The sequence below is a fragment of the Bombina bombina genome, chromosome 2 (genome assembly GCF_027579735.1).
Source record: "Bombina bombina isolate aBomBom1 chromosome 2, aBomBom1.pri, whole genome shotgun sequence".
Classification (NCBI taxonomy): Eukaryota; Metazoa; Chordata; class Amphibia; order Anura; family Bombinatoridae; genus Bombina; species Bombina bombina.
This window is the reverse complement of record NC_069500.1, coordinates 566,167,898-566,194,571: the sequence shown is the minus strand read 5'-3', so window position 1 is coordinate 566,194,571 and position 26,674 is coordinate 566,167,898. Positions and strand designations below refer to the sequence as shown.

General features: G+C 42.6%; 1 protein-coding gene across 1 annotated transcript in view; it reads right to left on the bottom strand.

Moving 5' to 3' along the window:
• GOLM1 (golgi membrane protein 1) overlaps positions 1–26,674 on the bottom strand; it is a 429,996-nt gene that overhangs the window by 131,608 nt on the left and 271,714 nt on the right. The window contains exon 5 of the mRNA XM_053702432.1: positions 6,105–6,177. Within this exon, the coding sequence (XP_053558407.1) occupies positions 6,105–6,177 (73 nt within the window). The remainder of the gene's footprint in view (positions 1–6,104; positions 6,178–26,674) is intronic.

Sequence of the window (26,674 nt, the reverse complement as noted above, 5' to 3'; positions counted from 1 at the left end):
AATATGTTTAGAAGCGCCTTTCACAGAAGAAAACAAATTATACTTACCAGATAATTTCCTTTACATCTGTATGAGGAGAGTCCACGGCTTCATTCCTTACTTGTGGGAATACTGAACCTGGCCACCAGGAGGAGGCAAAGACACCCCAGCCAAAGGCTTAAATACCTCCCCCACTCCCCTCATCCCCCAGTCATTCTGCAGAGGAAACAAGGAACAGTAGGAGAAATATCAGGGTATAAATGGCGCCAGAAGAACAAAAAACGGATAAAACAGACGGGGGCCGTGGACTCTCCTCATACAGATGGAAAGGAAATAATCTGGTAAGCAAAATGTATATTTTCCATCTTAATATGAGGAGAGTCCACGGCTTAATTTCTTACTTGTGGGAAACATATACCCAAGCTCTAGAGGACACTGAATGAAACGGGAGGGTAAAACGAGAGGCGGACCCTATTCTGAGGGCACCACAGCCTGCAAAACCTTTCTCCCAAAAGATGCTTCAGCCAAAGCAAAAACGTCAAAATTTTGAAAAGGTAAGTAAGGGGGACCAGGTAGCCGCCTTAAAAATCTGCTCCATAGATGCCTCATTCTTAAAGGCCCAAGAGGAAGCCACTGCTCTAGTAGAATGAGCCTTAATCCTCTGAGGAGGCTTATGTCCCACTGTTTCATAAGCTAAGCGAATAATGCTCCTCAACCAAAAAGACAAGGTAGTGGATGAGGCTTTCCGCCCCTTACACTTCCCAGAATAGACAACAAACAAAGAAGTCTGTCTAAACTCCTTAGTGGCTTGAAGATAGAACTTCAAGGCCTGAACCACATCCAAATTATGAAGTAACCGCTACTTCGAAGAAGAAGGGCTAGGACACAAGGAAGGAACAACAATCTCCTGATTGATGTTACGATCAGAAACAACCTTAGGAAGAAAACCTAACCTAGTACGAAGAACAGCCTTATCAGCATGGAATACTAGTTAAGGGGGCTTACATTGCAAGGCAGCCATCTCAAATACTCTGTGTGCCGAGGCAATAGCCAGTTAAAAGAGAACCTTCCAAGATAATAATTTAATGTCAAGGCCGTGCATAGGCTCAAATGGAGCCCTCTGCAAAACCTTAAGAACAAGATTTAAGCTCCAAGGAGGAGCGCTAGGTCGAAACACAGGTTTGATTCTAGACAGAGCCTGAACAAAGGACTGGACGTCTGGAAGCTCAGCGAGCCTCTTGTGCAGTAAAACAGATAGGGACGAAATCTGTCCCTTAAGAGAGCTAGCCGAAAGGCCCTTCTCCAGACCAATCTGGAGAAAAGAAAGAATCCTGGAAACCCTGACCTTATACTAGGGAAATCCACGCTCTTCACACCAGAATAAGTAGGTCCTTCACAGCTTATGATAGATGCGACGAGTAACCGGCTTACGGGCTTGAATGAGAGTATCAATAACTCTCTCAGAAAAACCTCTCTTGGCTAGGACTAATCTAGATTTTGATGAACAAAAGGACCTTGTTCCAGATCCCTGCGACAAAGTAACCTCCATGGAGGAAAAGATGACATCCTCACTAGATCCGCGAACCACATCCTTCGCGGCCACGATGGAGCAATCAGTATCACTGACGCCTGCTCTGCTTGATGCGGGCCACTACACGAGGAAGGAGTTGGAAAAGGTAGATTAGACTGAACCTCCAAGGCACTGCTAATGCATCTATTAGCGCCGCCTGAGGATCCCTGGACCTTGACCCATATCTGGGTAGCTTGGTATTGAGACGAGACGCCATGAGATCTATTTCCGGCATCCCCCACCGGTTGCATATTTTCGCAAACACTTTGGGATGGAGAGACCATTCCCCAGGATGAAAGAATTGTGTGCTGAGAAAATCCACTTCCCAGTTGTCCACACCCGGAATGTGGATTGCTGACAGCCAACAGCTGTGGGCCTCCGCCCACTCCAGAATCCGAGATACTTCCCTCATTGCTAGGGAGCTTCTTATTCCCCCCTGATGGTTGATGTAAGCCACCGAGGTTATGTTGTTCGATTGGAATCTGATAAACTGGGTCGAACCCAGAAGGGGCCAAGCCTTTAGAGCATTGAGGATCGCTCAAAGTTCCAAGATGTTGATCGGGAGGAGGGATTCCTCTCGAATCCACAGGCCCTGTGCCTTCCTGGCACCCCAAACAGCTCCCCATCCTGAGAGACTCACGTCCGTAATCACAATCTCCCAGGATGGTCTCAAGAAGGACGTCCCTTGGGACAGGTGATCTGGACAAAGCCACTAGGAGAGCAATTCTCTTGACCGGCTGTCCAGAGAAATCTGTTGAGACAGATCTGAATGATTGTCGTTCCACTGTCTCAGCATGCACAGCTGAAGAGGTCTGAGATGGAATCTGGCAACGGGAATGATATCCATGCAGGACACCATGCGTCCAAATACCTCCATACACCGTGCCACAGATGGCCTGAAGGAGGTCTGGAGGGCAAGACATTTGGAAGTTAGCTTGTAACGTCTCTGGTCTGCAAGAAAAGATATCCTCATAGATATGGAATCTATTATCGTACCCAGGAACTCCACCCTGGTACTGGGAATAAGAGAACTCTTTTCTAAGTTTATCTTCCATCCATGAGATTGAAGAAGAGAAAGAAGAGCTTTCGAATGGTCGTCTGCCAGACAACAGGATGGTGCTTGAACCAAAATATCGTCTAAGTATGGCGCCACTGCAATCCCTCTGGTTCTGGCCACTGCGAGCAGAGCCCCTAGAACCATCATAAAAACTCTTGGAGCAGTAGCTAGACCAAACGGAAGTGCAATGAACTGGAAGTGCTGGTCCATGAACTCAAATCTTAGGAACTTGAAGTGTTCATTGTGTATAGGGACGTTAAGGTAGGCATCCTTCAGATCTATCATGGTCATAAATTGTCCTTCCTGGACTAAAGGAAGAATGGACCTTATTGTCTCCATCTTGAATGAGGGGACAGACAAGAATTTGTTTAAACACTTTAGGTCCAGAATTGGACGAAAAGTACCCTTATTCTTTGGGACCACAAACAGGTTTGAGTAGTATCCCAGACCTCTCTCTGTTGGAGGTACCGGTACAATGACCCCCAGGGCAGAGAGATCCCTCACATACCCTAGAAAAGCCTCACTCTTTTCTGGCCTTGAAGACAGGATTGATAAGAGGAATCTGCCCCTGGGAGGATGAGACTTGAAACCTATCCTGTATCCCTGAGCGATGACCTCCAGTACCCACGGGTCTTGCACGTCCCTAAACCAAGCTTCTGAAAAGAGTGACAGTCTGCCCCCTACCAGATCCAAAGCCGGATCGGGGCCGCCCCTTCATGCTGACTTTGACTCGGCGGGCTTCTTATTCTGCTTGGATTTATTGCAGGACTGAGGAGGTTTCCAAGTTCCCTTGGACTGCTCCGGCTTTGCAGAGGGCTGCTGACTATGGGATTTGTCCGAACGAAAGGAACAAAAATTAGGACCTTGTCCCTTAGGCTTGTTCTTCTTATCCTGCAGTTAAAAAGGCACCTTTGCCTCCAGTAACCATGGATATGATAGAGTCCAGGCCTGGACCAGAAATAATCTTTCCCTTGAATGGGAGAGAAAGAAGTCTAGACTTTAAAGTCATGTCCGCAGACCAAGATTTCAGCCAGAGTGCCCTACGGGCTAGCACAGAAAAGCTGAAGCCTTGGCGTTCAGGCGAATAATCTGCATATTTGCATCACAAATAAAAGAATTAGCTACCCTTAAGGCCCTAATTCTTTCCAGGATTGTGTCGAGGGGAACCTCAATCAACTCAGATAAGGAGTCGCATCAGTAGGTAACAGCCGCTGCTGGTTTGAACAAATATCCTGTATGCTGAAATTTTTTTCTTAATAGATTTTCCAGCTTCTTATCCATGGGCTCTTTAAACGACGAACTATCCTCAAGTGGGATAGTAGTGTGTTTAGCAAGTGTGGAGATAGCACGTCTACCTTAGGGACGGAACCCCACAACTCCAACTGAGAGTCCGGAACCGGGAACAATTTCTTAAAGGAAGAAGGGGAAAAAGAAGAACCGAGTGTTTCCCATTTATTCTTAATAATGTTCGCCATCTTTACGGGAACCGGGAAAGTTTGTGGTACAACCCTGTCCCCAAAGACCTTATCTAATTTAGGAATGCTAGGTTCCTCAGGTAAGTTAGGTTCTGGAACCTCTAAAGTAGCCAACACCTCCTTTAGCAGAAAGCGTAAGTGTTCAATCCTAAATCAAAAGTCTGGTTCCTCCGCCGCTGGAGGCTTAGAGACAGCAGATTCCGACCCAGAAAGAGCATCCTCTGAAGTATCAGAGGTGTCTTCATCATCGGATAATCTTGTATCAGATAAATCCAATAAGCTAGTAGATGACCCCTGGGAAGGATAGCAATATTTAACCTTTCTCTTGCGCTTAGCAGTGCGAGGTAAAGCACTAAAGGCCGCAGACACTGCCGTCTGTAACTGTTCAGTAAAGTCTGGCGGTAAAAGGGCCCCTTCAGATGGAGGAATAGGAGTGCTACGGGAAGCTGCATGTGTATTAGGAGATTAATGTAGGGTGCGCACCTCATGGGACGGAGACTCCTCAGAGGTAGAAGGCTCAATAGTACTAAATATATTAGCTTTCTTTGATAAGATTACTTTATCAAGGCATGTGGAACATAATTGAACAGGCGGGTATACCGTGGCCTCCTTACAATATAGACAGGCATTAGCTTTAGGTAAAAAGGGAGTACCCTCTAACGTATCAGAGTCCTCCATAGCTTGCACTTATAAAAAGGGCTAAAACAAAGATAAATGGCACCTTTATACCCCCAATGGCTGGGGCACTCACCACCTCCTATGACCCAGGCCTAAGAGAGAAACCGCTTCGTCTCCAGACACCGCACGTTCAGGAAGAAGAGAATGCGCCATGCAGGACCGCCCCTGCCCCACAAAAAGCGTGCCAAGCCTAACTGGCTGCGCAGCGCTCCAAAGAGAAAGTAAAACCTGTACGTTCCAACATCTGCCCTGAGCCACATCTCACACATGTCACAGCATAAACACGATATTAAAAATATGTGATTAATCCTTCTTGTTCAATAATCCCCTTCCGGAGATATTGACCCTCGATTCCATTCAGATAAAAGGAGTCACACTGTAACCCTGTCTTCTTGCATTATCAAATGTGTATTTGCTCCCGACATGGACTTGAGTGATAGAAGCAGGCAGTGAAACTCGTCAACACTGATTGCTTAGGAACTGTTAATATAAGTCTGGATGGGTTCACAGAAAGACTCTCCCTGCATCTCCAGACTCTAACATTCGCCAATGCTCTCACTGAGAGGCTGACAAGACTACTTAAAACTCCAGTCCCATTTCGAAGAGTACTACTCTCCATAAGAAACTACTCTGTATCTTCTGACAGTTCTCTGCCAACCTCTTGTGACGAAAGGCAAAGAATGACTGGGGGATGAGGGGAGTGGGGGAGGTATTTAAGCCTTTGGCTGGGGTGTCTTTGCCTCCTCCTGGTGGCCAGGTTCAGTATTCCCACAAGGAAGGAATGAAGCCGTGGACTCTCCTCATATTAAGATGGAAAGGTGGGAGGTGTATTTATAGGCATTTGAGGTTTGGGAAACTTTGCCCTCTCCTGGTAGGAATGCATATCCCAGAAGTTACTAGCTCATGGACTCTTGCCACCTATATGAAAGAAATTACACTGTCCTTTTAAAGGAACACAGCAGTCAAAATTAAACTTCTGATTCAGACAGAGTGTAAAAACGTAATACGTTTCCATTTAACTTATTTTATCAAATGTAATTTCTTATCTTGTAATCCTTTGTTGATATGTAGCTCCTTCCTTAAGCACATACTAAAGTAAGCTCAGGAGTGTGTGCACGTGTCTTGAGCACTATATGGCAGCAGTGCTACAACAATGTTTGTAACAATTTTATACACAGTGTTGAAAACACGTGCATACTCCTGAAGCTCCCTCATTCTGCTCTAATGAAAAGCAATTAAAGTGACACAAAAGTGCAAAAAGAAAACGCTCTAATGTGTTACAGCATTGTATTATTGCTCTGTCGCTTGCATATAACCTATGTGTTTAACCCCTGGAAACACTTACAATTCAAATGCAGATTTCAAGGTCTGACTCTCTTTCTCTTGTTCCAGCTCTACCTGTAAGTTCCTCAGCTGACCTGAAACAAAAGACAAAAGGAATTCAATTCATATACTGTGAAGATGTTAAAGGGATGGGAAAGCCACAATTAAACTTGAATGATTGAGATAGATAATTTTATTTGAAGACACTTTTAAATTCACATCTATTTTCAAATTTACTTTACTCCTTTGATATCCTTTTTTTTTAAGAATATGTACATATCCTACATTACTTAGAGCTAGCTGGTGATTGGTGGCTACACACATTAGTCTCTTGTCATTGGCTCACCAGCTAACTCCCAGTAGTGTACTGCTGTTGTGGTGCTGACTTCTAAAAAGGACATTAAAGGGACATTCCAACTAAAATTGGAACTTTTACTAGAAACATTTTTATCAACACATGTATTTTGCAAATATGTTTCTATTCAAAGATGAAATTCATCTATGTGTATTTGTAATTTGGCCGGAATATCCCTTTAACCCCTTAACGACCCACGACGTGCAGGGTATGTCCTCCAACAAAATACAGTTAACGACCGAGGACGAACCCTGCACGTCGTCGGTCTTGGAAAGCGGTGGAAGCGATCCTGATCACTTCCAGCGCTTTCCGGTTATTGCAGTGATGCCTCGATATCGAGGCATCCTGCAATAACCATCCTTGGCCATCCGATGTAGAGAGACACACTCTGTGGCCCTCTCTGCACCGGACATCGATGGCTGCAATCGTTGGTGGGTGGGAGCCGATGTGGGATGCGGGTGGGCGGCCATTGATGGCTTCTGGTAAGAAGAGGGGTGCGGATCGTGGGCGGATCCCCGGGGGCACGCACGGGGCGGGTGGGAACCACTACACTACAGAAAAATGTATTGCTACGAAGTGGGAGAAAGGGGGGTTGGTCTTTAGGGGGGCTACACTACAGAAAAAGAAAATTTAAAAAACAAACAATTTTTTTTGTAAACTGCCAGTACCCAAGATGGCTCCCAATAAGGTAGAGGGGGAGGGTTAGAGAGCTGTTGGGGGGTGGGGGAGTGGGATCAGGGAGGTTGGGGGCTAAGGGAGGATCCTACACAGCAGCATATGTAAATATGCTTAAAAAATATATATATTTTTTAAAATATACCTTTTATTTTAGTACTGGCAGACTTTCTGCCAGTACTTAAGATGGTGGGGACAATTGTGGGGTGGGGGAGGGAAGAGAGCTGTTTGGGAGGCTGATCTCTACACTAAAGCTAAAATTAACCCTGCAAGCAACCTACAAGCTACCTAATTAACCCCTTCACTGCTAGTCATAATACACGTGTGATGCGCAGCGGCATTTAGCGGCCTTCTAATTACCAAAAAGCAACGCCAAAGCCATATATGTCTGCTATTTCTCAACAAAGGGGATCCCAGAGAAGCATTTATAACCATTTGTGTCATAATTGCACAAGCTGTTTGTAAATAATTTCAGTGAGAAACCTAAAATTGTGAAAAATTTTACATTTTTTTTTAATTTGATCGCATTTGGCGGTGAAATGGTGGCATAAAATATACCAAAATGGGTAGTTTGGGTTGTCTGCTACACTACACTAAAGCTAAAATGACCCCAAAAAGCTCCCTACATGCTCCCTAATTAACCCCTTCACTGCTGGGCTTAATACACGTGTGGTGCGCAATGGCATTTAGCGGCCTTCTAATTACCAAAAAGCAACGCCAAAGCCATATATGCCTGAACAAAGGGGATCCCAGAGAAGCATTTACAACCATTTATGCCATAATTGCACAAGCTGTTTGTAAATAATTTCAGTGAGAAACCTAAAGTTTGTGAACAAATTTGTGAAAAAGTGAACGATTTTTTTTATTTGATCGAATTTTGGCGTTGAAATGGTGGCATGAAATATACCAAAATGGGCCTAGATCAATACTTTGGGTTGTCTTCTAAAAAAAATATATACATGTTAAGGGATATTCAGGGATTCCTGACAGATATCAGTAACTAGCGCTTATTTTGAAAAAAAAAATGGTTTGGAAATAGCAAAGTGCTACTTATATTTATGGCCCTATAACTTGCAAAAAAAGCAAAGAACATGTTAACATTGGGTATTTCTAAACTCAGGACAAAATTTAGAAACTATTTAGCATGGGTGTTTTTTGGTGGTTGTAGATGTGTAACAGATTTTGGGGGTCAAAGTTAGAAAAAGTGTGTTTTTTTCCATTTTTTCCTCATATTTTATAACTTTTTTATAGTAAATTATAAGATTTAATGAAAATAATGGTATCTTTAGAAAAAAACGGTATATATAATATGTGTGGGTACAGTAAATGAGTAAGAGGAAAATTACAGCTAAACACAAACACCGCAGAAATGTAAAAATAACCTTGGTCCAAAAAGGATAGAAAATGGAAAAGTGTGGTGGCCATTAAGGGGTTAAAGTAAAAAAAAATAATTAACTTTCATGAATCAGACAGATAATGTAGTTTTACCTAACTTATCAATTTACTTCTCTTATCTAATTTGTTTTGTTCTCTTGATATATGTTGTTGAAAAGCATACCTAGGTAGGCTCAGGAGCAGCAATGCGCTACTGGGAGCTAGCTGAACACATTTATTGAGCCAATGACAAGAGGCATATTGGTATGGCCACCAATCAGCAGTTAGCTTCCAGCAATGCATTGCTGCTCCTGAGCCTGGATATGTTTTTCAACAAAGGAACAAAGCAAACTGATTAACAGAATTAAGTTGGAAAGTTGCTTGAAACTGTATGCTCTATCTGAATAATGAAAAAACATTTTTGAGACTTTAAGCCCAAACTTTAAACCCCGTAAAATGTTTAATTATGTACAGTAAAAAAAACATTGCAGTGTGCTTTCATTATTTATTTTACAACCTTTGTTTCTGTGATATTCAAAGCCCTGGCACTACTACCTGCTGCACAGTCATTACTTTATATGTGCAGGAGCTCATTTATGTCTGTACCTAACTGACCTCAGCAGTGGAGATAAGATAAACAGCACACAAGCGGCTAGATTACGAGTTGTGCGTTAGGGTAAAAAGCAGCGTTAAGAGGTCCTAACGCTGCTTTTTTACGCCTGCTGGTATTACGAGTCTTGAAGGTTTAGGGTCACCGCACACTTCTTTGGCCTTACCGCAAAACGACTTACGTAAACTTTGTAAAGTCTTTTTTCTATGGGACTTCCATAGTGCCGGTATTACGAGTCTGTCCTGGGAGGCCAAAAAGTGAGCGGTACAGCCTACCCTGTCAAGATCCCTAACGCATTTAAAAGTCAGTAGTTAAGAGTTTTATGGTACAACGCCGTAGCATAAAACTCATAACTAAAGTGCTAAAAAGTACACTAACACCCATAAACTACCTATTAACCCCTAAACCGAGGTCCTCCCGCATCACAAACACTAAAATAAAATTTTAACCCCTAATCTGCCGCTCCGGACACCGCTGCCACCTACATTATATGTATGAACCCCTAATCTGCTGACCCCAACATCGCCGACACCTACATTATATTTATTAACCCCTAATCTGCTGCACCCAATGTCGCCGCCACCTACCTACACTTATTAACCCCTAATCTGCCACCCCCAACGTCGCCGCCACTATAATAAACATATTAACCCCTAAACCGCCGCAATCCCGCCTCGCAAACATTAGTTAAATATTATTAACCCCTAATCTGCCGGCCCTAACATCGCCGCCACTTACCTACATTTATTAACCCCTAATCTGCCGCCCCCAACGTCGCCGCCACTATATTAAAGTTATTAACCCCTAAACCTAAGTCTAACCCTAAACCTAACACCCCCTAACTTAAATATAGTTTAAATAAATCTAAATAAATATTCCTATCATTAACTAAATTATTCCTATTTAAAACTAAATACTTACCTGTAAAATAAACCCTAAGATAGCTACAATATAACTAATAGTTACATTGTAGCCAGTTTAGGATTTATTTTTATTTTACAGGCAAGTTTGTATTTATTTTGACTAGGTAGAATAGTTATTAAATAGTTATTAACTATTTAATAACTACCTAGTTAAAATAAAGACAAATTTACCTGTAAAATAAAACCTAACCTACAGTAAGTTACACTAACACCTAACACTACACTATAATTAAAAAAAATAACTAAATTAAATACAATTAGCTAAATTAAATTAAATTAGCTAAAGTACAAAAACAAACACTAAATTACAGAAAATAAACAAATTACAGAAATTTAAACTAATTACACCTAATCTAATAGCCCTATTAAAATAAAAAAAGCCCCCCCAAAATAAAAAAAAAAAACCCTAGCCTAAACTAAACTACCAATATCCCTTAAAAGGGCCTTTTGCGGGGCATTGCCCCAAAGTAATCAGCTCTTTTACCTGTAAAAAAAAATACAAACAACCCCCCCAACAACCAACCCCCCAAATAAAATACTAGCTAAAAAAACCTAAGCTCCACATTGCCTTGAAAAGGGCATTAGGATGGGCATTGCCCTTAACGACCGAGGACGTGCAGGGTACGTCCTCTAAAAAAAGTCACTTAACGACCAAGGACGTACCCTGCACGTCCTCGGTCTGGAAAGCAGCTGGAAGCGATCCTGATCACTTCCAGCTGCTTTCCGGTTATTGCAGGATGCCTCGATATTGAGGCATCCTGCAATAACAATTTTTACCCCTCCGGTGCAGAGAGAGCCACTCTGTGGCCCTCTCTGCACCGGACATCGATCACCGCATTCGTTGGTGGGTGGGAGGCGGGTGGGCGGCCATCGATGGCGTCTTAGTCAGAGAGGGGGCGGAATCGGGGGCGGGATTGCCGGGGGCACGCACAGGCGCACGCGTGCACGGGAGGAGGCGGGCGGGCGCATGCACGGGGAGGGAGCGGGTGGGAACCGCTACACTACAGAAAAAAATGTTTTTATAAGTGGGAGAAAGGGGGGAAAAATCCATATGAAAGTAATCTAAGGGATCTGGCAGGGGGATTGGTCTTGGGTGGGGGGGGAAGCTACACTACAGAAAACACAAACAAAAATTTTTTTTATTTGCAAACTGGGTACTGGCAGACAGCTGCCAATACCCAAGATGGCCCCCAATAAGGCAGAGGGGGAGGGTTAGAGAGCTGTTTTGGGGGGGATCCTACACAGCAGCATATGTAAATATGCTAAAAAAAGATATTTTTTTTTAAAAAAAGATACCTTTTATTTTAGTACTGGCAGACTTTCTGCCAGTACTTAAGATGGCGGGGACAATTGTGGGGTGGGGAGGGAAGAGAGCTCTTTGGGAGGGATCAGGGGGTCTGATGTGTCAGGTGGGAAGCTGATCTCTACACTAAAGCTAAAATTAACCCTGCAAGCTCCCTACAAGCTACCTAATTAACCCCTTCACTGCTGTGCATAATTCAAGTGTTGTGCGCAGTGGCATTTAGCGGCCTTCTAATTACCAAAAAGCAAAACCAAAGCCATATATGTCTGCTATTTCTGAACAAAGGGAATCCCAGAGAAGCATTTACAACCATTTGTGCCATAATTGCACAAGCTGTTTGTAAATAACTTCAGTGAGAAACCTAAAGTTTGTGAAAAAGTTGACTTTTTTTTTTTTGATCGCATTTGGTGGTGAAATGGTGGCATGAAATATACCAAAATGGGCCTAGATCAATACTTTGGGTTGTCTACTACACTACACTAAAGCTAAAATTACCCCAAAAAGCTCCCTACATGCTCCCTAATTAACCCCTTCACTGCTGGGCATAATACACGTGTGGTGCGCAGTGGCATTTAGCGGCCTTCTAATTACCAAAAAGCAACATCAAAGCCATATATGCCTGCTATTTCTAAACAAAGGGGATCCCAGAGAAAAATTTACAACCATTTGTGCCATAATTGCACAAGCTGTTTATAAATAATTTCAGTGAGAAACCTAAAGTTTGTGAAAAAGTTGACTTTTTTTTTATTTGATCGCATTTGGTGGTGAAATGGTGGCATGAACTATACCAAAATGGGCCTAGATCAATACTTTGGGATGTCTTCTAAAAAACAAATATATACATGTCAATGGATATTCAGGGATTCCTGAAAGATATCAGTGTGCCAATCTAACTAGCACTAATTTTGAAAAAAAGTGGTTTGGAAATAGCAAAGTGCTACTTATATTTATGGCCCTATAACTTGCAAAAAAAAACAAAGAACATGTAAACATTGGGTATTTCTAAACTCTGGACAAAATTTAGAAACTATTTAGCATGGGTGTTTTTTGGTGGTTGTAGATGTGTAACAGATTTTGGGGGTCAAAGTTAGAAAAAGTGTGTTTTTTCCATTTTTTCCTCATATTTTATATTTTTTTTTATAGTAAATGATAAGATATGATGAAAATAATGGTATCTTTAAAAAGTCCATTTAATGGCGAGAAAAACGGTATATAATATGTGTGGGTATAGTAAACGAGTAAGAGGAAAATTACAGCTAAACACAAACACCGCACAAATGTAAAAATAGCCCTGGTCCCAAACGGACAGAAAATGGAAAAGTGCTGTGGTCATTAAGGGGTTAAAAGGGCAGTTAGCTCTTTTGCCGCCCAAACCCTAATCTAAAAAATAAAACCCACCCAATACACCCTTAAAAAACCTAACACTAACCCCCTGAAGATCGACTTACCGGGAGACGTCTTCATCCAAGCCGGGCGAAGTGGTCCTCCAGACGGGCAGAAGTCTTCATCCAGACGGCATCTTCTATCTTCATCCATCCGGCGCGGAGTGGGTCCATCTTCAAGACATCCTCTTCATCCGACGACTAAAACAGAATGAAGGTACCTTTAAGTGACGTCATCCAAGATGGCGTCCCTTAGATTTCGATTGGCTAACAGAATTCTATCAGCCAATCGGAATTAAGGTAGAAAAAATCCTATTGGCTGATGCAATCAGCTAACAGGAATAGGATTGAGCCTATTGGCTTCTACCTCCATGGAGGAGATGATGACATCCCCACCAGATCCGCAAACCCTGTCCTCCGCGGCCACGACGGAGGGATCAGAATAGCCGAAGCTTGCTCCTGCTTGATACGGGCCACTACATGGGGTAGAAGTGGCAACGGTGGGAAAATTTAAGTGGGTTGAACTCCCAGGGCACCGCAACCCGTATCTGGGTAGCTTGAAGTTGAGTCTGGACACCATGAGGTCCCCCATCTTATGCAGATCTCCGCGATCACCTCGGGATGGAGAGACCATTCCCCCGGATGAAACAATTGTCTGCTGAGAAAATATGCTTCCCAGTTGTTCACACCCGGAATGTGGATCGCTGAGAGCAAACAATTGTGGTTCTCTGCCCATTCCAGAATCCGAGATACTTCCCTCATAGCTAGGGAGCTTCTCGTTCCCCCCTGATGGTTTATCTAAGCCACCGAGGTAATGTTGTCCGACTGGAACCTAATGAATCGGAACGACCCCAGGGGGGGCCAAGCCCTCAGAGCATTGAATATCGCCCGGAGTTCCAGAATATTTATCGGTAAACTCGACTCCTCTCGAGTCAACCTGCCCTGTACCTTTCTGGCACCCCAAACAGCTCCCTATCCTGATAGACTTGCATCCGTCTGAGATGGAACCTTGCAAAAGGAATGACATCTATGCTGGATACCATGAGCCCAATCCCTCCATACACCTGGCCACAGATGTCCTTGAGGAGGTCTGAAGGGCAAGACAGTTGGACGCAATCTTGGAACGTCTCTGATCTGTCAAGAATATCTTCATGGAAATAGAATCTATTATCGTACCCAGAAATTTCACCCTGTTGCTGGGGACCAGACAGCTCTTTCTTTCGTTGATCTTCCATCCATGGGATCGAAGGAGAAGAAGAAGAGCCCTTGAGTGATCCTCCGCAAGACTTCAGGACGGGGCCTGGACCAGGATATCGCCTAAATAAGGGTCCACTGCAATGCCTCTGGCTCTAGCAACTGCAAGCAGCACTCCCAGAACCTTCGTAAAGACTCTTGTGGCAGTCGCCAGACCGAACGGTAGGGCCACAAATTGGAAGTGTTGGTCCAAAAATGCGAATCTTAGGAACTTGAAGTGGTCCTTGTGGATTGGCACATGAAGGTAAGCATCCTTCAAATCTATTGTCGTCATAAACTGTCCCTGCTGCACTAGGGGCAGAATCCCATTTTGAACTATAGGACTGACAGAAACTTGTTTAGGCACTTTCAGTCCAGAATTGGGCGAAATGTGCCCTCCTTCTTTGGGACCACGAAAAGGTTTGAATATCACCCCAGACCTCTTTCTGCTAGAGGGACCGGGGCGATAACTCAGAGAGAGGAGGAAGGCGTCTCTCTTCTCTGGTCTTGAAGATTTTACAGGAGGAATCTGCTTCTGAGTGGATGAGTCTTAAATCCTATCCTGTAGCCCTGGGCTTTGACCTAAAGAACCAAAGGGTCCTGAACGTCTCTTATCCAGGCCTACGCAAAAAGAGATAGTCTGCCCCCTACGAGATCCAGAGACGGATCGGGGGCCGCCCCTTCGTGACGATTTTGTCTCAGCGGGCTTCTTACTCTGCTTGGTCTTGTTCCAAGAGTGAACTGGCTTCCAAGCTCCCTTGGACTGCTCGGTTTTCGTGGCAGGCTGCTGGCACTGAGACTTGTCCAAACGAAAGGGACGAAAAGTAGAACCCTTAGGCTTATTCTTTATCCTGCGGTAGGAAAGCACCTTTGCCCCCCGTGACCGTGGATATAATAGAGTCCAAACCTGGACCAAAGAGAACCTTTCCCTGGAACGGGAGGGAAAGTAATCTAGATTTGGAAGTCATGTCCGCAGACCACAACTTTAGCCACAGAGCCCTGCGGGCCAGAACAGAAAAACCTGAAGTCTTGGCATTCAGGCGAATAATCTGCATATTTACATCACAGATGAACGAATGAGCTACCCTTAAGGCCTTAATTTGTTCCTGTATCTCCTTGAGGGGAGTCTCCACCTTGACCATAGCTGACAGAGTGTCACACCAATAGGAAGCAGCTCCAGCCACCGCAGCAACTGCCGCTGCCGGTTGAAAAATGAACCCGTGAGTAAGAACATCTTCCTTAACATGGACTCCATTTTTTTTGTCCATGGGTTACTAGAACGAAGAGCTATCTTTGAGTGGAATAGTTTGCTTAGCGAGAGTGGAAATAGCACCACCCACTTTAGGAATGGCCCCCACAGCTCGAGCTGCGAGCAGCTTCTTAAAGGAAGAAGAGGGGGGAAAATGACGAGCCAAGTTTCTCCCACTCATTCTTAATAATGTTAGCCATTTTATTGGAAACCGGAAAGGTCTGTGGTACCACCCTGTTCTCGTAAACCCTATCTAGTTTAGGGATTGATAGCTCCTCCAGCAATTTCGGTTCTGAAACCTCTAATGTAGCTAGAACTTCTTTTAGCAGGAAGTGCAAATGCTCCATCTTAAATGTAAAATCTGGCTCCTCCGAAGACAAAGGCTTAGATGTCGTCGATTCCGACCCCGAGAGAGCGTCCTCCGAAAAGTCGGAGTCGCCTTCATCAGCAGATAATCTGTCAGAGACATCCAGCGGAGTCGATGACCCCTGGGACGGATAGCTATGATTTACCTTTCGCTTGCGCTTAGCAGGGCGTGGTAAGGCATTGAAGGCCACAGACACTGCCATCTGTAACTGCTCAGCAAAATCTGGTGGCCAAAAGGCCCCTCCCGTGGCAGGATTAGGATCGGCCTGGGGAGCTGCATGTGTAATCGGAGATGAATGTAGGGAACGCACCTCGCCGGATGGAGAACCCTCAGAGGTGGACGGCTCAGTTGTCTTCTTACATTATCATATGTACATAATGAAACGATCATACAAGAATCTACGCCGTGGAACAGGAACACGGCCTTTCAAGTGTGACAGGTTAGTAGCGGAACTCCTGACATGGACTTGAGAGCAGAAAGCAGGCAGCGAACTCGCCAACGCTGATTGCTTATGGAGCTGTTAATATGAGTCTGGATGGTTTCGCAGAAAGACTCTCCCTGCATCTCCGGACTCTAACTACCACCCATGCTCTCACTGAGAGGCTGACAGGACTACTTAAAACTCCAGTCCCATTGCGAAGAGTACTACCCTCCATAAGAGACTACTCCGAATCTTCCAACACTTCTCTGCTAACCGCTTGTGACGAAAGGCAAAGAATGACTGGGGGATGAGGGGAGTGGGGGAGGGATTTAAGCCTTTGGCTGGGGTGTCTTTGCCTCCTCCTGGTGACTAGGTTCTTAATTCCCACAAGTGATGAATGAAGCAATGGACTCTCCTCCCATTAGGATGGAAAACAAGGCTCTATTTATGTTTAAATGGAGTGATAGCAAAAATGCTAAAAATTCTCTGGTATTTTGGGCAAGTTTTTGTCTGAAAGTGCCGGTAGTTAAGGGGTTAATGCCACTTTAATATTGGAAACTACTGAAAAAGATGATAAAAATTACTCTCAGCCACTGTCCAAGCATTACTACACACAAACACATATAAACACACACACATAAATATAAACACACACAAACACACACACAAAGACATACACACACAAACACATATACACACATACACAGATATTTAAAACACACACACACACATACATACACACGCATACATACACACTCACATATATACACACACACACATATATAAACACACACATATATAAACACACACACACACCTGGGTATGCACTTACACAAAGGATATTAAGGGAACAAAGCAAATTTGATAATATATGTATATTGGAAAGTTGTTTACAACTGAATTCTCTGTCTGAATCATAAATGTTTAATTTTAACCCACAGTTATATACAAGCAATAATGTAATAATAATGCAAACTTAAAAAAAAGTTGGCAAAGGATTAAATAATCCTTAAGAGAGCTCACCAGATAAACAGATTCAATTTCAATAATTTCTAATTAAGAATTTCTAACAGAAGGAACAGGATTTACAAATTCTAGAAGATTTTCTGCAAAGTAAAAGTTCAGTAATAAGATGCTTCACAAATATGTGAATTCTTGCTCAATACAGGCCACTGAAACATTCATTCTAACTTCACACTTGACAGATATTTTGGAAGTGTGATACTTTAAAATGGCAGGGCTTATAAATAAAGCAGTTAAACACAGGTTTGAGGTTTGAGAGCCCCACCATTACAGTTTATCATCAGGACTTGACCAGTGACTGGCGGATAGCTTTGATTGCCTCACCTGAATAGCTCACTGGCTGTGTTTTGTTCGGGAGCTGCATTTCTTGCAGCTTGCAAGTGGGACTTCACCTATCTGCATGTGGGCTGGAGGCCATGTTGCTTTCAAAAAGCAATTTAATGCCCCTTTACAAAAGTCAAATGAAAAATAAATAGGTTACTAAGGCGGGTATGGCCACCTGGTTGCCTGAGTGCCACATAAGTCATGTGGCACTCATTTTTGCAGTACTGGGAAATAGCAGAGCTAAGAGCGCATGCATTTGATAAGAAAAAGCAGAATTAAGAATGTAAGCTTTGGAGACTTCTAGTGGGTGGGCAAACAAGAATGGTTGTAATTCACAAGAGTCCTCTGGGAGACAGAGTGAACCCTGCAGTCTTACCAAGTCTGGTACAAAGGCATTTTTAGGTAATATGTTATTATATGTGCATTTTATTGCTTTTAAATTCTACGAGGCCCTTAATACTTCTACAATATTAATACACACACATTTTTACTATATTTAATTATTTTATAAACCAGAGTAATTAAAGGGACACTGAACCCAATTTTTTTCCTTTCATGATTCAGATAGAGCAATTTTAAGCAACTTTCCAATTTACTCCTATTATACATTTTTCTTCATTCTCCTGCTATCTTTATTTGAAAAGCAAGAATGTAAGTTTAGAAGCAGGCCCATTTTTGGTTCACAACCTGGGTTGTCCTTGCTGATTGGACAGTACCAATAAACAAGTGTACTGAACCAAAAATTGGCTGGCTCCTTAGCTTAGATGCCTTCTTTTTCAAATAAAGATAGCAAGAGAACGATGAAAAATTGATAATAGGAGTAAATGAGAAAGTTGCTTAAAATTGCATGCTCTATCTGAATCATGAAATAAAAATTTAGGGTTTAGTATTTCTTTAACTATCATTTAAAGGGACAGTGTACAGTGGGTTTTTTTTCTCTTTTAACTTATTGCCAATGATCCATTTTAACTGCTGAAGTGCATTAAATTGTTTCCAAATAGATTATTTACCTTTATTTTGTCATTTGAAATATGTGATTTTGCCTGTAGTATCTCTACATATACTAAAAAAAGGCTTGTTATAGAAAAGCTATGGAAACAAGACACTTTTAGCCACCAATCAGCAAGCCTTACCCAGGTTCTGAACCAAAAATGGGCCGGCTCCTTAGTTTACATTCCTGTTTTTCAAATAAAGATACCAAGAGAATGAAGAAAAAAAATTATAATAGGAGTAAATTAGAAAGTTGCTTAGAATTGCATGCTCTATCTGACTCATGAAAGAAAAAAAAATTGTGTTTCATATCCCTTTAATTGCTTTAGGGATATCCTTAAAATCCAATTTTTTTCTTTCATTATTCAGACAGCATAAGTTTTTAAACAACTTTCCAATTTACTTCTGTTATCTCATTTGTTTTATTCTCTCGATAACCCTTGTTAAAAATCATACCTAGTTAGGCTAAGGAGTGATTTTGGGTTTCATGTCCCTTTAAATATCATGCTAGGGCCCTGATTTTCCTATCTGCTAGTGAAACCCAAGGGGCACATTGAGGTCATAAAAATGAAAACACAGTGATATAAGGAGTATATAGGTAAAGTGTGTCACTAAAAACCTTCAGACCAATCTGAATCCTTTCATCCCACATTGTCTATTGAAACCTGCATTTTAAAGGGACAGTCTACAACAGCATTTTTTTATTGTTTTAAAATATAGATAGTCCCTTTATTACCCATGCACCAGTTCTGCATAACCAACACAGTTATATTAATACACTTTTTACCTCTGTGATTACCTGGTATCTAAGCATCTTCTGACAGCCCCCTGATCACATGACTTTTTATTTATTATCTATTGACTTGCATTTTAGCCAGTTAGTGCTGTATTGTGCTGACTCTTAAATAACTAAACGGGTGTGAGCACAATGTTATCTATATGGCCCACATGAACTAGCAGTCTCTTGTTGTGAAAAGCAAATAAAAAGCATGTGATAAGAGGCTGTCTGTAGTGGCTTTGGTTGTGCAAAGCTGGGGAATGGGTAGTAAAGGGATTATCTATCTTTTTAAACAATAACAATTCTAGTGTAGACGGTCAAACCTGTAGAGTGTAGAAACTAAAATTAAAAAAAAATGTCTGGGCAACTAATCCCTAAAAATAAAAGCTTTAGAAAATCTTTTAAGCTCTGTGTGACACAATGCTTACACAAGGGTGTGGCAGGCACAGTTAAAGGGATATTCAATTCACATGTTCTATTATGCATATGAAAAAGACAAATGTTTAGATGTGTTAAATATTTTTGCAAGGAAGACATTTAAAAGAAATTGTGAGACAAATTGGGCTTTTATACCACTGCTTTATTAGGGATGGGTGACAGGGGCTCCAAAAGTGTACCTCCCCCTCATCAGACACTGCACAGGTGCTTAAAGGGACATAAAACACAAATTAAGCTGCATGATAATAACAGCGTACCTTTATATCTAAGAAAAATTCTGCAATAAATAAAGCAGCTCTATTTTGTCTAATGAACATATTTGATGTTTTTTCTTTTCACTGATTTCCCTGTCCCTGTTGATGAAATGTTGAACTTAACGGTCCTTTAAAGGGACAGTATACACTCATTTTCATATAACTGCATGTAATAGACACTACTATAAAGAATAAGATGCACAGATACTGATATAAAAATCCAGTATAAAACGGTTTAAAAACTTACTTAGAAGCTGTCAGTTTGGCTCTGTTGAAAAGGTAGCTAGAACACCCACTGCAAGTGGCAAATAAGACACTCCCCCCTACCCCTTCTTTTGCATATGAAAAGACCCTTTACACAAACAGGAGCAAGCTGGAGTAGGTATATGACGGTATTCACATAAAACTTTGGGGCTTGGTTAGGAGTCTGAAAATCAGAGCAATGTTATTTAAAAATAAGCAAAACTATACATTTATTTAAAAAAAAACTTTATGGGCTATATAAATAGATCATCTACAAAACATTTATGCAAAGAAAAAATGAGTGTATAATGTCCCTTTAAGTGCTGCTTCAGGATTTTATTGTTTTTATGGCAGTCATGCATACTGCAGGGACTTGCAACCTTATCTGAAATCATAGACCTCCCTCTTTCAAACAAAGGTGCTAAGATATTGTCTTTTAAAATGTTCTTCTCCTCCCAGTCACAGACGCAGAAGGGACTTCCTTGTTCCCTGTGACATCATCATGCATGTGGTGAAGTCATGGTGAGTTTCACCCTAAGCTGATGATGTGGTAGGAGAATGCAGTCTCCTTTTTGTGCTGCAGTGCTGGGGCCCCCAAACATCCGCATCAAAAGGGGAAAACACATAGGGTGAGATAACATATGCGGCGCAAGTTTCAGCGTAACCGCTGAAACCCGCGTCGCCTAGGGTTGACACCCAGCCGGTATTTTACCGACATGACCGGTATTTTTAAGGTTCATATCAATGTAGAACATAATGAATAAATATTGAAAGAAAGAAAGAAAAAATGAAACTTCTTCTGAGTATGATGAATACAAGTTATAAACAAATGAGCATTTAAAATAAGTCCTATTAGCTTTAGTTTTTGAGTTATGCTGTTTAATTATTTATGCAAATTTATGTTAATTAGCATGGCCGGTATTTTCTTCCAAGAAAGGTAGCAACCCTAGCGTCGCCCGTCATTTCACCTCGCACATTGGGGTATCACATAAACCCCGCTGGCAGTTTAAAGTGCCGTATGTCGGATAAACTAGCGATGTACAGAAATGAGCGTAAATACAAATTTCTGGAGTCGCCAGTGACTTACAGCAGTTTAGAAACTGCCGGCACCTAAGAGAAGAAAAAAAAAAAAGTCAAATCTCCTGTAAAAGTCTAACACATCTCCCAAAAATAAACCTGACACGTAAAACCCCTATATCCGCCATCAAACCCACATCGGAACTAATAATAAAAGTATTAACCCCTAAATCCGCCAACCCTAACATTTCAAACTACCTAATAAATGTATTAACCCCTAATCCGCAAAACCCACACATCGCAATAATCCTAATAAAACTACACTGCCAAACGCATACCTTGAATTCAATCAAGGTACACGTTTGGCGGTAGCAATAACCAGCCACTTGTAATGGCTGGTTAATTATTGAGCTCCCGCAAACCGGCAAATTTGCCTGTTTGTGGGAGCGCAATACTTTAGCGCTCCACTTCTAATCTAGCCCAAAGTTTGTGAAAAAGTTAGCAATTTTTTTTAAATCATCGCATTTGGCGGACAAATGGTGGCATGAAATATACCAAAATGGGCCTAGATCAATACCTTGGGTTGTCTAGTTTAAAAATAAATTTGGGCAGTTCCAAATGAGAGTTACCCCATTGCATACATATTATCAAATTTCACAAATAAATAAATATATCCTATATCCTGGGGTCCCAGAGCCCATCATATTGTCTACTTACTTAGAGGACCAAATGCTGTTTGTTTCCTTAGCTAAAGCTGTAGCAGTAGCTACTGGGAGACTACAGTTGACCTTTCTGTGAAGTGAAGTTGAAGCAAGATTATCCAGTAGAACCGGAGGCACGCATTTGTGACTTGTAGTGAATGCAGCTTGGATAGGTACTAGTAGCACCATTGTGTGCTGACTGCTTGGGACTCTAAAGAGCTAGATTTATTAAGGCTTTCTCAGCTATGTGAGCCTGCTGCCACATATTTAAGAAGCAGAAACTGCTTCTTTTTCCTCTCCTCCACTTCAGAAATGGCGAGATTGATCATGCGACACTTACGTGTTCGGTGGAATTGACATGCCATGCTCTAGTGCAATTGGTTGCGCCAGTGAAGGGGGTGGCATTGCACAAGATTAAATTTTGACCAACGATCAAACATCTCAAGTGGTGGTTGCAGGCAGATATATTTACTTCTTTTGAACCTGTACGTCTGCAGGGATAGTAAATTTACCCCAAATTAACTGCAAAAAGTACTTCACACATGGATGCGAAAGAATGTTGTCAGATATATAAAAAAAACAAAATTTATGCTTATCTGATAAATTTCTTTCCGAACATGGAGAGTCCACAACGTTATTCCAATTACTAAAGGGATATTCAACTACTGGCCAGGAGAAGGAGGCAAAGAGCAGCCCAGCAAAGCTGTTAAGTGTAACTTCCCTTACCCATAATTTAGCCGAAGGAAAATGAAAAAAAGAAGAACACAAGGGTGAAAAAGTGCCTGAGGTTTACTAAAAAAAACCTGCTGAATTATAAATAAAGAGGGACGGGGTCGTGCACTCTCCATGTTCGGAAAGAAACAATTTTATCAGGTAAGCATACATTTTGTTTTCTTTACTATGACATGGAGAGTCCACAACGTCATTCCAATTACTAGTGGGAACCAATACTCAAGCTAAAGGCACAGAATGAACAGGTAGGGAGAAAAAAGCAGGAGGACCTAAACAGAAGGCACCACCGCTTGAAGAACCTTTCTCCCAAAAGAAGAATCAGCCAAGGCAAAAGTATCAAATTTGTAGAATTTGGAAAAAGTATGCAGAGAGGACCATGTAGTCGCCTTGCAAATCTGTTCCACAGAATCTTAATGTTTGAAAGTCCAAGAAGAGGAGACAGCCCTAGTGGAATGAGCCATAATTCTCTCAGGAGGCTGCTGTAGAAGTGGCCCTCTGACCCTTACGTTTTCCAGAGAAAACAATAAACAGGGCAAACGATTGGCGAAAATTTTTAGTAGCTTGTAAGTAAAATTTTAGAGCTCGCACAACATCCAAGTTATGCAAAAGACGTTCCTTATGAGGAGAAGGATTAGCATGAAAAATAAGGTACAGTGAATCACACTGCAGAGCTGAAAGCTTAGATACTCTGTGAGCAGAAGAAATAGCAAGAAGAATAACAATTTTATATCAACAACATGCATCGGCTTAAACGGAGCCTGCTGCAAAACTTTAAGAACTAGATTAAGGCTCCACGGGGGAGCAACAGATTTAAACACAGGCCTGATTCTAACCAGAGCCTGAACAAAGGCTTGAACATCTGGTAAGTCTGCCAGACGTTTGTGCAAAAGCATAAATTATGCTTACCTGGGGTCATGTCACCTCTCAATCTACAATATCTCGATCACTTGGTGCCTGGGTGGGAGAGGCTGGCTCCCCCCCTTCCTTTCTACTTCCCTCCATTCGTTCCCCCTCCCCCTTTTTTTTTTTTTTTTTTTGTTATTGTTTGTATGACTATAGTTAATGTAGTCAGTGTTTAACTAGTTAATATAATATAGTAATTGTTAAGATACTTTAAACAAGAAAAAGGGAGAGAATGAGTCACAAATGTACAGGCCGTTTGCCTACGCTGCAAGCAATATTTCCTTTGTGATGTGGTGAACTTACACTTATATGCAATCCTTCGTACAGTTTGTCAAACATGTGTTGAATGGTTAAAAAACCGCGGTCTGCAAACCGCTCTTGTTTGCTTTACTACATTATCATGTGATTGTTTCTCTTTCCCTGCTAATAAAGACAAATTTAAAAAAAAAAAATTATGCTTAACTGATAATTTCATTTCCATCGTGGGGAGGAGAGTCCACGGCTTCATTCATTACTTTTGGGAAATAAGAACCTGGCCACCAGGAGGAGGCAAAGACACCCCAGCCAAAGGCTTAAATACCTCCCCCACTTCCCTTATGCCCCAGTCATTCTGCCGAGGGAACAAGGAACAGTTGAAAAAATATCAGGGTATAAATGGTGCCAGAAGATAAATTAAATTTAGGTCAGGAGCCGTGGTTCTCCTCCCCATGATGGAAATGAAATTATCAGGTAAGCATAATTTATGTTTTCCATCTAAAGGGGAGGAGGGTCCATGGCTTCATTCATTACTTTTGGGAAACATATATCCAAGCTTTAGAGGACACTGAATGAAACCGGGAGGGTAAAAAGGTGGACTCTAATCTGAGGGCACCACAGCCTGTAAAACCTTTCTCCCAAAAACAGCTTCCGCAGAAGCAAAAACGTCAAATTTGCAAAACTCTGTAAAAGTGTGTAAGGAGGACCAGGTAGCCGCCTTACAAATCTGCTCCATAGAGGCCTCATTCTTGAAGGACCAAGACGAAGCCACAGCTCTAGTTGAATGAGCCGTGATCCTCTGAGGAGGCTTATGTCACACTGTCTCGTAGGCCAAGCTAATCAAGCTCCATGTTTCTCACACCAGGACAAGTAAGTCCTCCACACCTTATGGTAGATGCAACAAGTGACTGGCTTCTTTGCCTGAACTAGAGTGTCAATCACACTTTCAGAAAAACCTCTCTTGGCTAAGACTAAGTGTTCAATCTCAACGCAGTCAGCCTCAGAGAAACAAGATTTTGATGTTGAAAGGGACCCTGTTCCAGCAGATCCCTGCAACAGGGTAGCCTCCACAGTGGAGAGGATGACATCCCCACCAGATCCGCAAACCACGTCCTCCGCGGGCCATGAAGGAGCAATCAGAATGGCCGAAGCTCGCTCCTGCTTGATTCATGCCACTACACGAGGTAAAAGTGGTAATGGTGGAAAAATGTAAGCTAGGCTGAATCCCCAAGGCACCACTAAGGCATCTATCAGCTCTGCCTGGGGATCCCTTGACCTCGACCCGTATAGGGGTAGCTTGCAATTGAGTCTGGACGCCATGAGATCTATCTCCGGCGTTCTCCATCTGAGACAAATCTCTGCAAACACTTTGGGGTGAAGAGACCATTCCCCCGGATGAAAGGATTGCCTGCTGAGAAAGTCTGCTTCCCAGTTGTCCACACCTAGAATGTGGATCGCTGAGAGCGAGCAGCTGTGGGACTCTGCCCACTCCAAAATCCGAGACACCTCCCTCATTGCTAGGGAGCTCCTTGTTCCCCCCTGGTGGTTGATGTAAGCCACCAAGGTAATATTGTCGGTCTGGAATCTGATGAAGCTGAATGACCCCAGAGGAGGCCACACCCTCAGAGCATTGAAGATTAATCTAAGTTCCAGAATATTTATCAGATGGAGAGACTCCTCCCAAGTCCATTTTCCTTGTGCCAATCTGGCTCCCCATCCTGCCAGACTCGCGTATGTGGTCACACTCTCCCAGGACGGTCTTAGGAAGGATGTCCCATGCTCCGGACGGATCCACCAAGATAGGAAGTTCCTGGTCTGAGCATCCATGGAAATCCACTGTGATAGATCTGAATGATTGCCATTCCACTGTCTCAACATGCACAATTGAAGAGGTCTGAGATAGAACCTGGCCAAAGGGATGACAGCTATGCTGGAAACCATGAGCCCGATCATCTCCATACACTGAGCCACCGAAGGGCTTGAGTAAGACTGAAGGGCAAGACAGGTGGACGCAATCTTCCTACGTCGTTGATCTGTAAGAAATATTTTCATGGACATAGGGTCTATTATCATGCCCAGGAACTCCACCCTGTTGCTGGGAACCAGGGAACTCTTTCCTGAGTTGATCTTTCAACCGTGAGATTGGAGTAATACAAGAAGAGCCCTCGAATGATCCTCTGCGAGGCTGAACGATGGCACCTGGACTAGGATGTCGTCCAAATAGGGCACCACAGCAATGCCCCTGGATCTGGCCACTGCAAGAAGCACCCACAGAACCTTTGTGAAGACTCTCGGGGCCGTTGCCAGGCCGAAGGAAAGGGCCACAAAATGGAAGTGTTGGTTCAGAAATGCAAATCTTAGGAATTTAAAGTGGTCCCGTGAATTGGAACATGAAGGTAAGCATCCTTCAAGTCTATTGTCGACATGAACTGTCCCTCTTGATCTAGGGGCAGAAAAGATTTGATCGTTTCCATTTTATATGATGGAACAGCCATAAACTTGTTTAAACAATTTAGGTTCATAAACTTGTTTAAACAATTTAGGTTCATAATAGGGTGGAACGTGCCCTCCTTCTTTGGAACCACAAAGAGATTTGAATAGTACCCTAGACTCCTTTCTGCTCAGGGTACTGGTACAATAACACCTAGTGAGGAGAGATTCCTCACACAATCTAGGAAGGCCTCTCTCTTTTCCGGTCTTGAAGACAGGATTGAAAAGAGGAATCTGCCCCTGGGCGGATGGGACCTGAACCCTATCCTGTAACACTGGGCAACAACCTCCAGTACCCAAGGGTCCTGAATGTCATGCAACCAGGCTTCGGAGAAGAGAGACAATCTCAGTAGCAGAGCACATTCACATTCATTTTCTCCACTTGCACAGACCGGCAGTCAGATTGTGTTCCGGAAACACCCCTTAATCTTAAAAGAGAAAATCTGCCCCCTACTTGGTCTGGAGACCGGTTGGGGGCTGCCCCTGCATGCCGATTTAGTCTTGGTGGGCTTCATGTTCTGCTTGGGCTTGTTCCAAGACAGCAGGCTTCCA